This window comes from Candida jiufengensis (assembly GCF_024610255.1).
Source record: "Candida jiufengensis strain CBS 10846 chromosome Unknown scaffold1, whole genome shotgun sequence".
Taxonomy (NCBI): Eukaryota; Fungi; Ascomycota; class Pichiomycetes; order Serinales; family Debaryomycetaceae; genus Lodderomyces; species Lodderomyces jiufengensis.
In genome coordinates this window covers 2,996,723-3,009,697 of record NW_026261562.1, presented here as the reverse complement: position 1 = coordinate 3,009,697, position 12,975 = coordinate 2,996,723, and the positions used below count along the sequence as shown (strand labels likewise).

The 12,975-nt window shown below is 25.5% G+C and overlaps 5 protein-coding genes across 5 annotated transcripts; 3 read left to right on the top strand and 2 right to left on the bottom strand. All coding sequences in view use genetic code 12, as the record gives it.

Annotated features, from left to right (window-relative positions):
* Nucleotides 1-924: 924 nt before the first annotated feature.
* REG1 (protein phosphatase regulator) lies at nt 925-3,267 on the top strand (the record flags this gene model as incomplete). The annotated part of the gene is made up of 1 exon (XM_051765845.1): nt 925-3,267. One exon carries the CDS (start codon nt 925-927, stop codon nt 3,265-3,267), a length of 2,343 nt encoding a protein of 780 aa, XP_051619118.1.
* Nucleotides 3,268-3,894: 627 nt separating this feature from the next.
* On the top strand, nt 3,895-4,842 carry KGF54_005076 (uncharacterized protein; the record flags this gene model as incomplete). The annotated part of the gene is made up of 1 exon (XM_051765844.1): nt 3,895-4,842. One exon carries the CDS (start codon nt 3,895-3,897, stop codon nt 4,840-4,842), a length of 948 nt encoding a protein of 315 aa, XP_051619117.1.
* Nucleotides 4,843-5,825: 983 nt separating this feature from the next.
* On the top strand, nt 5,826-10,139 carry KGF54_005075 (uncharacterized protein; the record flags this gene model as incomplete). Its single annotated transcript, XM_051765843.1, has 1 exon — nt 5,826-10,139. One exon carries the CDS (start codon nt 5,826-5,828, stop codon nt 10,137-10,139), a length of 4,314 nt encoding a protein of 1,437 aa, XP_051619116.1.
* A 53-nt stretch (nt 10,140-10,192) lies between these two features.
* Nucleotides 10,193-11,392, bottom strand: KGF54_005074 (S-methyl-5-thioribose-1-phosphate isomerase; the record flags this gene model as incomplete). The annotated part of the gene is made up of 1 exon (XM_051765842.1): nt 10,193-11,392. One exon carries the CDS (start codon nt 11,390-11,392, stop codon nt 10,193-10,195), a length of 1,200 nt encoding a protein of 399 aa, XP_051619115.1.
* Nucleotides 11,393-11,535: 143 nt separating this feature from the next.
* On the bottom strand, nt 11,536-12,870 carry PEX12 (ubiquitin-protein ligase peroxin 12; the record flags this gene model as incomplete). Its single annotated transcript, XM_051765841.1, has 1 exon — nt 11,536-12,870. One exon carries the CDS (start codon nt 12,868-12,870, stop codon nt 11,536-11,538), a length of 1,335 nt encoding a protein of 444 aa, XP_051619114.1.
* Nucleotides 12,871-12,975: the final 105 nt, after the last annotated feature.

Below are 12,975 nucleotides of genomic sequence, written 5' to 3'. Positions count from 1 at the left end.
AAAACTTCTTATGACAATCTTGTTGTTAAATCAACACATTCATAAAACTTTGATATTTAATAAGAGGTCAATTGTATTGTTTTTGTCAACATTAATGGATACCCGGAACAAAAAAAATGATTAATTTTCTCATTCTTATCTCCCTCTCTCTCACGCTTACGCTTACTCGAATGTAACTCTTTTAACACTTTAGTCTTTAACATTAATTAACTTTCTATTGAACGTAATTTAAATTTTAAGTCTATTTACATTTTAAATGTATGTAATAAGTGTTAACAATTAACTATTTCGATGTGTTTTATAAATAAATCAATTATTAACAAGAGAGAGAGAGAGAGAGAGAGACAAAAAAAATACAGCAAACCAAAATTACTTTTTTTTTTTACTAGACTACTTACTATTAATATTATTTGTATTGTATTATATAATTAATAAAATCAATAATTTACCTAATTGATTTATTCATCAATCATTTATATGTTAAAATTAATATAAGGATTTTGAATCTAAATATTAGTCAATAATACCTAGATTTGATATATATCTATCGTTTAGTAGAATATTCACAATCAATTTTCTAATTAATAACATTAATAATAAATAAGTCAAAATAAAAGTAAATACATAATATTAAATACATAATTTTTAAAAAGGGAAAATAAAACCAAAAAAAAAAAAAGTCTACAATTTTATTATTTATTTTATAATAGAGTTAGAACGTTATTATATTTATCATATATATTTAATACATCGACAATAAATACAACCTTATTATAATATTTAATCAATTTAACCATCATTAATCAATAAAACATCATCATTAAATTTTAAATTATCATAAATAAAAAGAATTATCATATAAACTAAAAAGGATATAGACAACCCATTTTTCAATTTAATTTTCGAAAAAAGATATTAAGAAAAATGTCTGGAGAAGTATTTACTGGTGGAGCAACAACTTCACAACATGTTGATGCGGAAGATGATGATCATTTTAATAATACAACTTTTAAATTGAAAAGAACTAGATCTTTAGGTTTATTAGATGAATTTATACCGGAAAAATTAAAAGAACAAGATCAATCTAATGAACAACAACAACAACACCCACAACCAGAAACTAATAAATCAACCCCTAACTTAAATCAACAATTAAAAAAGGGATCAATTCAAAATAATACTAATGACAATTCTATTAATAAGGATAATCAAGATATAATAAGTTATAATAGTGATTATTCAAGTTATTCTGATAATAATAATTATCCTCAACATAATAGTAATCAATCAACTTCAGTATCATCATCCCCATCTCCCATTGCTTCACCTACAACAACTCCAACTTTAAATTTACAATCTCCAGAATTAATACCTTATGATGATTCAGATTTAACTGCTGAACCTTCACGTCATGTTGATTATTTATCTCATCAATGGGATGTATCTGATATATCAAAATCTTGGAGATATGTTATTTCTAAAAAAAGAGATGTTGCAAATGCTGCAAGATTAGAAAATGCATCTTGGAGAACTTGGGCTCAAAGAAGATCAAATTTAAAAACTATTAGTCCTGAAGTTGTAAATTGGTCAAAAGAAAGTGATGTAACTTGGTTATATGGTCCAATATTAAAAAATAATAATAGAAGTAATAGTCAAGATGGTAATAATGATGGAAATGATGAAAATGATGATACACATCCAATGGATGATGAATCGATTGCTTCAAGTGCAGTTGCTGGTGATATATCAATAGCAAGAAAACCAAGACGTAATGTTAAAAATAAACCAAAACCTATATTAAAGAAAAGAACAGTTGAAGAATCAATTATAAGTCATTCAAATTTATTTAAATTAGAATTAGCAACAAGTATATATCAAAAGAAAAAAGAACAACAAAAACAATTACATGAACAACAATTACAACAACAACCACCTGATGAATATTTTAATTTTGATGCACTTCTGGATAAATTAAATGCTCAATATACAAATAAACAATCAACTGATAATACAAATGTTGCAAAATTACAAACTTTATTAAATTCAAATTCTTCAAGTTTATCAACAATAAAACAAGATGAAAATACTAATAGTAATCAACTCACTAATAAAAATGAAAACCCTCAAAAAACAAATCAATTATTTTCCAAACCTGTCCCAGCTGCTAATAGACATATTAGATTTAATGAAGAAGTTCAACAATGTATAGCATATGATTCTGATTCTGATGAATATGAAGGAGGTTTTAGTGATAATGATGATACAGAAGATGTTTATGATGATTATCATGATCAAATAAATAATAATTTATTAAGAAGTCATCTTTATGAAGGAGATAATGAAGGAAATGATAATAATGAAGAAGAAGAAGATGACGACGATGATGAAGAGGAAGAAGAAGAAGATGAAGAAGGAGGATTTTTTTTAAAAGTAAAATCAATGTCAAATATTCCATTAAAAATGGGAAATCATCAATCACAACAATCACAATCATTAAAAGATTTAAATTCTTCAGATAATGAATCAATATCAAGTAATAAAAGTTTTAGTTCTATAAAATTATTACCACCAACATCATTAAATTATGGATCAGATGAAGATTCAAGTGATGAAGATAATCCATATACTTCATCATTATCACATAATGTTAATAATGATATAAGTAGAGGTTATGATTATTATTATGATTATAATACTGTATATACATGTGATCCAAATCATTCATTATATCAAACTCCTGATGTTGTTGATTTACCAGAAAATTTAAATTTAGGATCAAATTTTGATTATGATACACTTGAAAATACAATTGAACATAATGAAAATTTTGAAGATAATAATTATAAAAATAGTCCTATTATATCACCAAATATAGATCAAAATTCATCAACTTCAAAACAATCACCTTTTCAATTCAATGATTCTGAATCTGAATCTGATGATGAACAAGAGGAAGGATTAAGCATATCATCAACTAATTCCAATCACAAACCAGGTTCAATCCCAAAACAAACTACAAGTTCAAATACATTATCACAACAATTTAGTGGTGGTATTTCAAAAGAATTAAGTGCTCAAGATAAATCATTAAGTAAAACATTTTTAAATACAAATACAAATAATAAATCATCAGTATCTCCACCACAAACAACTTCAGAAAATGTTTTTAGTTCATCACCTCAATCAGAATCAACTCAATCAATACCACCAAAACCAAAAGGAAATACTTTTCTATTTGATGAAGATTCGGATTCTGATGAAGATTAATTATTAGTGATGTCTCTCATATCTCAAAAAATAGAAACGAAAACTTCAAATAAATATTTTAAATTAAATATTCTTATAAAATTTATAAAAAACAACAACATCAAAAGAATAAAAAATAATAATAAGATGGTGATTCATTTCTAAATTAATTTCTTTAAATAAAATTGTATAAAAATTGTATAAAAATAAAAAATAGTAATAATAAATTAAATAAAAAAAATGGTAGAGAGTTTAGAATTTTAAAAAGTGTATAACAATAAATTGTAGAATTGTTTTTCTAAATTAATTTATTTTTAATTTGAAGTCATCATTAGATCTCAAATTGTAAATTTAATCGAATATAAACGTTGGAATTAAAGTATTGTTAATACTTATACTGTATGGCAAGTATAAAAGCATATAGTTCGTATTATAGTAGAGAGATCTTATTTCTATTAACTATTATCAGTTTAAGCAATTTTAATAATAATAATATTATATCATTTTTATTTTTATTTTCGTATTTATTTATTTTATTTAATTTATCTGAATTTGTACATGACATTACAATTTTTATATTTTAATACCAAACTCATTCATTTAATAATCTAAGTCGGATCAACTACATATACATATATATATATTCAAATGCTAAATATATTTATACCCAATACTTTATTACATTCAACTAATTATAATAATAATAATCCATCAAATGGAGATAATAATTCAAATAAATGTGAATTAATTGGTACATTTTCATTATTAACTCAAGCATTATTAGGATTATTATGTTTATCAAGTTTAATTTTAAAAAGATTTTATGAATATCCAATACGACGTACTTGGCCTGTTTGGATATTTGATGTTAGTAAACAATTAATTGGTGCTTTAGGAGTTCATATTTTTAATATTATATTATCTGTTTTAAAAACTGCACCGGAAATACTAGTAAAAATAAAAGAACAAAATGGAGATGATAATAATAATAATGATACTGATGAAGATAATGCTTGTGATTGGTATTTTTTAAATATGGTATTAGATTGTACAATTGGAGTTTATATATTATATTTGGTTTTCACAAGTTTAAATTATATATGTCAAAATTATTTTAATATAACTCAAATTAAAAGTGGAGAATATGGTAATATAAATAAACCAAGTTTTAAAGCATGGTTTAAACAATTAATTATTTATTTTACAAGTTTAATGATTACTAAAATTATATTATATTTATTTGTTGAAATATTTGAAATTCAATTAATTTGGATTACTTCACATATTTTATTAAGTTGGTTAGATGAATTTTCAAATGAATTTGAAATTTTCATTGTTATGTTTATAATTCCCATATTATTAAATTGTTTACAATTAATATTAATTGATAATTTTTTGAAAAATAAAATTTGGTTTAATAGTAATAAATTATTAAAATTAAAATATCCAAATTTTGATAATGATAGTGAAAGTACAAGAAGAAGAGAAATTAATAATATTTTAGATGATGAAGAAAGAATTGAAAATCAAGGGAATAATTCAAGTGATTCTGAGAATAATGATTTAAATAAAAAATATGGTTCAACTAATGAATAAAATTGATAAAATTGAAACACTTTTATATATTTGAATATTTATATATACATTATAGAATCTTTTGTAACAATATAATAATTGTTTAATATTTACAAGAACTTGCTTTATAATTTGATTATAACTCCACACTTTGTCCGCTTAGTTTTATGCTCCCCTCTTCCATTATGATTTAATTGGTTGATTTGGTGTAAATCCATAACCTTTCATACATGAATTATATTTATCTAATATTGATTTACAATCTTCACTTTCAATACCATGAAATAATGTACATTTATCTCTTTCTTTTCTTTCATCTAAACAAACACAACATGGTTTTGGTTTTTGTTCTTGACTTGTTGACATTATTGTTAATGATTTTATTTAATTTGGTTGTAAATAATAATTAGTAATATGAAAATTTATGTAAAATTAAAAGAGAGAAACTGGAAAATAGGAAATTTATATATTCAATATTTACTTTAAGTTATTAACTGTGGTTTTTTAACTATTATAATCGAATGATTTGGGACCCTTACATATTCATAAGTTGATTCTCATAATTTAAGACAGTTTTTCAATCATATACTAATCTTCGACTGATTAACTTTAGTTTTTTTCAAAGTTCAACAAGATTTTTGTATATAGAGTTAAATTATTAGAAAAATATAGATTGAGTCCGTTAATTTGTAAGAAAAGCTTATAATTATATCCCTTTATATTAAAGATACCAGTCTGAATTTGTAAAAGCTTACAATCTTTTATCGTTTCATCATAATTGATAACTCTTTTCAACTTTATCCATTTCTCAAGATCAAGGTTCATTCATCTTTATTATTTACATTGATTTGGAGATCAAGAAAACTCCTAGATTAGACAGAAAAAAATAATTGCAGCCTTTTTGAAATATTGACAACCAAAATTTAAAGAACTTTCTATAATTTATTAATTTTATATCACAAGACAATTATTATTATTATTATCAAACCAAATATTCATTACATATGTCAGATGATTCATCATATATACTAAATCTGTCATCTGTTAATGAAAGTACAATTAATTTAAATGATGATTTACCAATTGGTTCTGAACATTCTTCAAATATAATAGAACAATCTCCTTCATTCAATCATAATAATAATTATAACAACAATAATAATAATAATCATCTACGAGTTCATAGAAGAACTGAATCAACAAATTCATTTATTAAAAATAGAAGAAGTATAGATAATGAAAGTTATGTACTGTCAGGTACATTATTTACATTTGATGAAAATAGAAATGATACAGCATATTCACCATTAGGACCAAATTCAATATATGAATTAACAATTGGATCAGATACAGCAAGAGCAAGAAGAAATAGAATTCCTAAAACATCTGTTACATTAAATGGAGGTACTACAACTATATATAACATTAACACTCCAACATCAAAAGATATACCACAAATTCAATTAGAAAAATTAAACTTAAAAGTATCAAATCAAGAATTAGAAGCAAAATTTGTAAATGATATAGCAAAAGAATATAAGAAATTTGAAGATAGTCATAAAAAATTAACTGAGGATTCATTAAGAAAATTATCACAACCATCAGCACAAGGAGAATTATCGACTTCATCATCAATTGAAAATTTTCAAAATATAGAACCGTTGTTAAATGAAGTTCCTGATATATTTCTTGATCCTGATTTCAAACTAGATGATCCAAGAACATTTAAAAAAGTATTGGAAAATTCAAATCTTAAATATGAACAAGATCATATTATAAATGATACAGATTTACAAGAAAAATTTTCACATTATTTAGATCTTGTTGAAATGAATTTAATTGCAGAAATTGAAAAATCTTCTGATTCATTTTTTGATACTATTGGAGATATAGAAAATATTCAAAAAAAATCAGATAATTGTGTAAATGATTATCAAAATATTATTAAAAAATTAAATCATCTTGAACAAAATCAAGCAAAACAAGGTTTAAGAATATTGGATAAAATGATTGAAAAAAGGAATGTTGAGGCTTTGGAAATAACTACTATACAATTACAATATATAACTTCGATTTTCCAATTGGCAAATTTATCATTTCATCATAATGATTATTTCAAATGTTTGAATCAAATTGTGGCCGTCGAAAGCTTAATTCATGGAGTGCATTATGATGAAATAATTGATGAAGATGTGAAAAACCTTTATCCCAAATTAACAGTCATTAATTTGAGTAATTTACCTGCTTTAATACACTTAATAAATGATTTACAAACATTGAAAACTAACTGCTCAAGAAAATATATACATGATTTTATTGATTTATTACTTCAAGATTTGAGTTCTCATTATAAATCTGTTCCTACAAAAGATACATTGAATAGAATGTATGTGAATAAAGACAAGTCAAGAAAATATGCATCAAAACCAATTAATACATCTTTCAGGAACTTAGATCCAACATTTCAATCAAAATTACAAGAATACGTATCTAACCTTATAAAGGCTGGAAATTTAATTAATGCATATACACTTTATCAAAATAGATTCATCGGTGAAATTAAAGAAATTATTAAACTGAATATACCAACAACTCAAAAAATTGATGATTTAGACTCTGAAACTTCACCAACACCTCCAGATTCTGCTACCACAACAACCACCATAACATCAAATGCATTAGGTACTAATATAAAAGTACTAACACCAAAAGAATTTGAAGCAATGCTTTCGAAAACTTATGCACAATTATCTGAATGTTTAAGAAGGCTAACGGTTCATCAAAAATTATTATTAGATATTGCATTGAAAACGATACCACCTACTTCAAATATCAACATAATGTCATTAGATATCACAAAAGCAATTCACAAAGCGATTGAATTGACTCAAATTAGGTTGAGAAAAGTTATAAGTGTACGACTGGAGCAAACTGCTGATTTACCAATTCAATTATACTTAAGATTATTTTCTATAACATCAGCATATTTACAAGAATGTGAATTAATAAATCCAGCTTTTGAATCAAGTGGAGCAGTTGGTGATTTAAAAGCATGGTTTCAAGATCATACGGTTTATTTTATACATAGAATTCATGTTAATTCATCTAAGCTGATGGCATTAAGTTGTTCAAGAGAAACTTGGAAAATTATGGACGATCCTGAAATTTTGGGGCCTGTTCAAGTTTCATTAAATGAAATTATAGAATACTCAGAGTACCAAAAAACAAATGGTTCAAGAGGATTTTCTGGTAGTGACTGGCTAAACTCAAATGATTTTTATCAAGATGATAAAGACATAGTTGACGAGCAACCACAAATTACTACGAATAAACTTATAATTGATGATAATGAATTCATCATCCCCAATTTAGCAGTAATAACTGTTAACCATATTAAAAATTACATTATTGCATCAAAAGCATTTCCTAATTATTCAACAACTATTGAGAACAATTTATTAAATTATTTTAAAGAATTAAATTCAAAAACATCTCAAGCAGTTTTGGGTGCAGGAGCTACAAGAACTGCGGGATTAAAACATATAACAACTAAACATTTAGCAATATGTATTAGATTTATTGAATTTAATATTTCATTTTTACAAAATTTGCAACATATTTTCAAAGATGAACGTACTGAAGATCAAATTTCATTTACTAAAATGATAAGCAACTACAAGGATCATGAAACTGAATTATTTGCCAAAATTATTACTATTATGCAAGAAAGAACAATTGCTAGTTGTAATAAATTACCAAATATCAATTGGTCGGAACCAGTTAAACATCCACTTCATTGTCATCAATATATGGAAAATCTTGTTAAAGATACTTCAACTGTTGCTAAAACTTTAATGAAATATTTACCAGAATTAAAATATTCTTTAATTTTACTGCAAATTTTTGATAGTTACAAGAGATTATTTGTTGAAAGTTATTGTACAAAATTGCCCACATTTAAAGATTTTAATGAAAAACATAATGTATTGAAAGATGTTGATTATTTTAGAGTAAAATTAAGTGAATTTCCAGGTTATGGTAATTCAGGATTAGTTATTTGGGAAAATGTTAATTCAATGCCGACTGTTGAAGATATTGAAATGGAAGAAAAAATGAGAAAAAATGTAAATTTAGAACAAAAAGAAGTTACAACACCAGTAGCTGCAGAAGTTTCAGCTAAATCTCAAAATACTTTTCAAAAATTGGTATCATCTGCAAGAAGTTCATTTGAGAAAAGTAATACTCCTAAAGCAGAAGAAGTAGAAAAAGTATTGAATGAAGTAGTAGGTGAACCAGCAACTGAAAACAATGTTTTATTTGATTCTGAAAATATACAAGAAACAATTGCGGACCAAAAAGTTGAAAAAGATCTTCCTGAAATCAAAAATGACCAAAGTGAGGTTATTGAGAACGGTAATAAACCTAAAGTAGGGAATATCCAAAACGGTTCAAATGAGTCAGAAACATCAGAAGCTATAAATATTAACAATGGTCACCATTCCATTTCTGCAGACGAAAACAAAAATGGTAATCCGGAGAATGAACAAGATATTAAAGAATTACCAGAAGAAACTGTTGCTCATGAAAGTGAATCAAATGGTGCTCAAATTGTTGATGAAAGAGATGGAATAGCTCAAATGGTAAATAAAGAAGAATCCTCAATAGCTAATGAAGAAGTGGTGAATGATAAAGATGAAACAACTAACGAAGAACCAAAAAAACTTGAAAATAATACAAAAGAACGTGAAGGTGAAACAAAAGATACAGAAGAGAAATTGAAAGAAGATGAACTTGAGTCAACAGAAAGTTTAGAAGATGAAGTACTGACAAAAGAAAATGAGAAAGATCTACAAGAAAATGTAAATGAAAAACAGGAAGTTCAAGAAGAAACCAAGAATGATTCAGAACAAGATAAAGAGTCTTTAAATGACATCGTAGAAAAACAAGCCACTACTGAAAATCAAGAATCGTATGATAACAAGGATGAGCCAGCAGTTGTCGAGGAAGATACAGATCTTGCAAAGGATGCATTAATGGAAGAAGCTCAAGAAGAAGAATCACAAATAACTAAAAAAGATTCAAAAAACGAAACAGAAAAATCAGATGGTGATCAAACTCAAGAAGTAAATGAAAAGGGAGAAGCTGAATCGATATCAAAAGAGTCAGAAACTTCACTCAATGATGAAAATGAGATTACTTCACCGTCAGATATCACCGAAACAACAAACAATAAAAACAACAACAACAACGAAACACTGACATCTAACAAGTCCAAAAATCAAAAGAAGAAGAATAAGAAAAAGAACAAGAAAAAATAAGTCATCTATAATTTTTCACTTCTATTTATAATTATTTAATGATATTTTTTTAATTAATTTGATAAATCAAAATTACCATCTTTATTCTTAACGAAAGCTTTTGAATCTTCTGTTATAATAGCATCAATTAAATTATGAGGAGTTACATCAAATGCAGGATTCCAAACTTGTATACCAGGAGTTGCAATTCCTACTGTAATTTTCTCACCAACTTCTGATCCATTTAATATTGGACCAACTAAAGTAGTCAACTCTTTTCTTGGTCTTTCTTCAATTCTAATATCTTCACCATGTTGAGTTTCTAAATCTATAGTGGTCCTTGGCGCTGCAACAATAAATTTAATACTCGTATTTTTATTGGTATTAAAATAATTTGCAATTGTTGCTAATTGGAAAGTTCCAATTTTATTTGCAGTATCACCATTTTTAACAATTCTATCAGCTCCAACTATAATGAATTTTACAGGTGATGTTTTTTCATGAACATCTTTACCAACATTTAAATGTTCAATTAATGAAGAAACCATATTATCACAGATTAAAATTGAAGGAATTTTTTCATATTCTAATTCATATGTTGTTAATTTTGCTCCTTGATTATAAGGTCTTGTCTCTAAAGGATATATATTATCTAAAAAAAATTTTTCATTTGATTTTTCCTTTTGTAAAGCTTGATAAGTTGAACGAATAATTCCTAAAGCTGTACCATGACCTGAAGTTGCTAATGATCCAGTATTACAAATTGTAACAATTGAAAAAGGTCCTTCAAATTTTTCTTCTTCTAATGATTTTTTTATGTAATTCAATCCATTTTCTCCAATCTTTAAATTATTAGCTAAATCATCATCATATAATTTTGTTGAGTAATCGAGTAATTTTTTAAATATACTTTCATCTATTACTTGGGTTGTATCATAATCTGCTAATATTTTTCTTATATCATCAATTGCATTTTTGAGGTTCACTGCGGTTGGTCGAGATTTGACTAAATGATTTAATGATTCTTGTAAATCTCCAATAGTTTGTGAATCCTTGAGATGACTATAAGTATCTACTACAACTGAAAAAGCACCAACTATGGCAATTGCAGGAGCTCCTCTAACTTGCATAGATTTTATAGCTTTATATGCATCATCAATTGATTTGATTTGTATGTAATGAGTTGTATATGGTAAAACTAATTGATCTAATATTTCTAGTTTAATTTCTTTTCTATCAAACTTGATAGCTTGTAATGTTCTACCTTCACTCATTTCAATTCAACCTCGTGGGTATATTCTAGTGATCAAAAAGATTAAAAATTAAATTTTGCAACAAAAAAATAAATATGTGGCAGAATTTCAAGTTTTACTACATTCAGAAATAAAGTAAGAAATTAAAACTATCATATATTAAATTAGAATATTAATCTTCTAATACCTTCAATTTGCCATTGTTCAGTTAATGGATTCCATTTACAACCTAATAATTTCCTACCTGTTATTGGACATCTACCACCTTTATTTATATCTATTGTTGTTGTAGCTGTGATTTTTTCAGTTTCTTCTTCTTCATCATCTGAATATTCATTCTTCTCTTCAACTTCTTCTATGTTTTTAGATACTATGATGTGAGATTTTTCCAAGTAATTATATATACAAGAATAATCAAAAACATAACCTGTTTCAATAATTGCTGGATTTGTCATTTCTTTTTTACATAATGGACATAATTTACCAGATTTATATGGTTTCTTTATGGATTTTTTAGATTTTCCTAAATTTTTCAATGATAATGTTAATGCTGATGGTGGTGGTAAAGTAAAATCAAGTGAATTACCTGAACTTTTTAAAAGCTTAGATGAAAAATTTGAATTATTCCACCATTCAAGAAATTTTAATGTGAATATTGCAACTGGGAAAAAAGTACCTAATATTAATTTTATTAGTTTCCATGATGGATGAGTAATTTTATTGCTAAGGAAATTTAAAAGAAATTCAATGGTTGTTGGTGGTGCGATTTTATTTGGCTTTTTGAAATCTTTGAGTTTATCTTTTGGTTCATTTTTATCATAATCATATTGATTTAGTCTTGAGTAATTCATTTTGAAAAGGTATGTCAAAATTGTTGGTGATTTTGTAGATCCACTAAGGTATAGTAAGGTAGTTATAAAATTTGCTAGTCTATACCCACTTTGAACATAAGGATATATTTCAATAAATTTTCTTTTAATTTGAATTTTAATGTTTTCTTTCCTTGATAATGATTCATGGGTGTTTAGCTGGTTAGTGATGTATTTTGTATACCAAACTTCATAACAATAATTCATCTTTTCAGATAAAAATGCTACACCCGTAATCTCAAACAATGATATAAATTTTTGTAAACTTGTTAATTCTCTTCTATCTTCAATCATTGATGGTACTAATTGTGTTAATTTCCCACTATTGAAATCACCTTGGGATAAAGGTGTTTGATTTACCCTTTTCAAACCATAAAAATTTTCAGTGAATGATCCTTGCCAGTACTTTAAAAAGTACCATTCAATAAAACTTCTTAGCACTAAGTTCAATTCATCAAAATTGTTGTTTAGTTTTAAAAGGTACCTCGGATATTTACTTGCATAATGAACTAGAATATATCTTAATGATGGTGATAATAAAGCTTCTAATTGATTTGCAGATATTAATTCAAATAAGGTTGGTCTTTCTGAATCTAATTGTGAAGCATCTAATGATGAATAATACTCCATGATTTTGATAATGATTTGGTGATAATTAATAACCTAATTATATTTTTTTTGTGGAGAAAAAGTTGATTTTGTTGCAACCAAATACAAAAAATGATTTCATTGAAA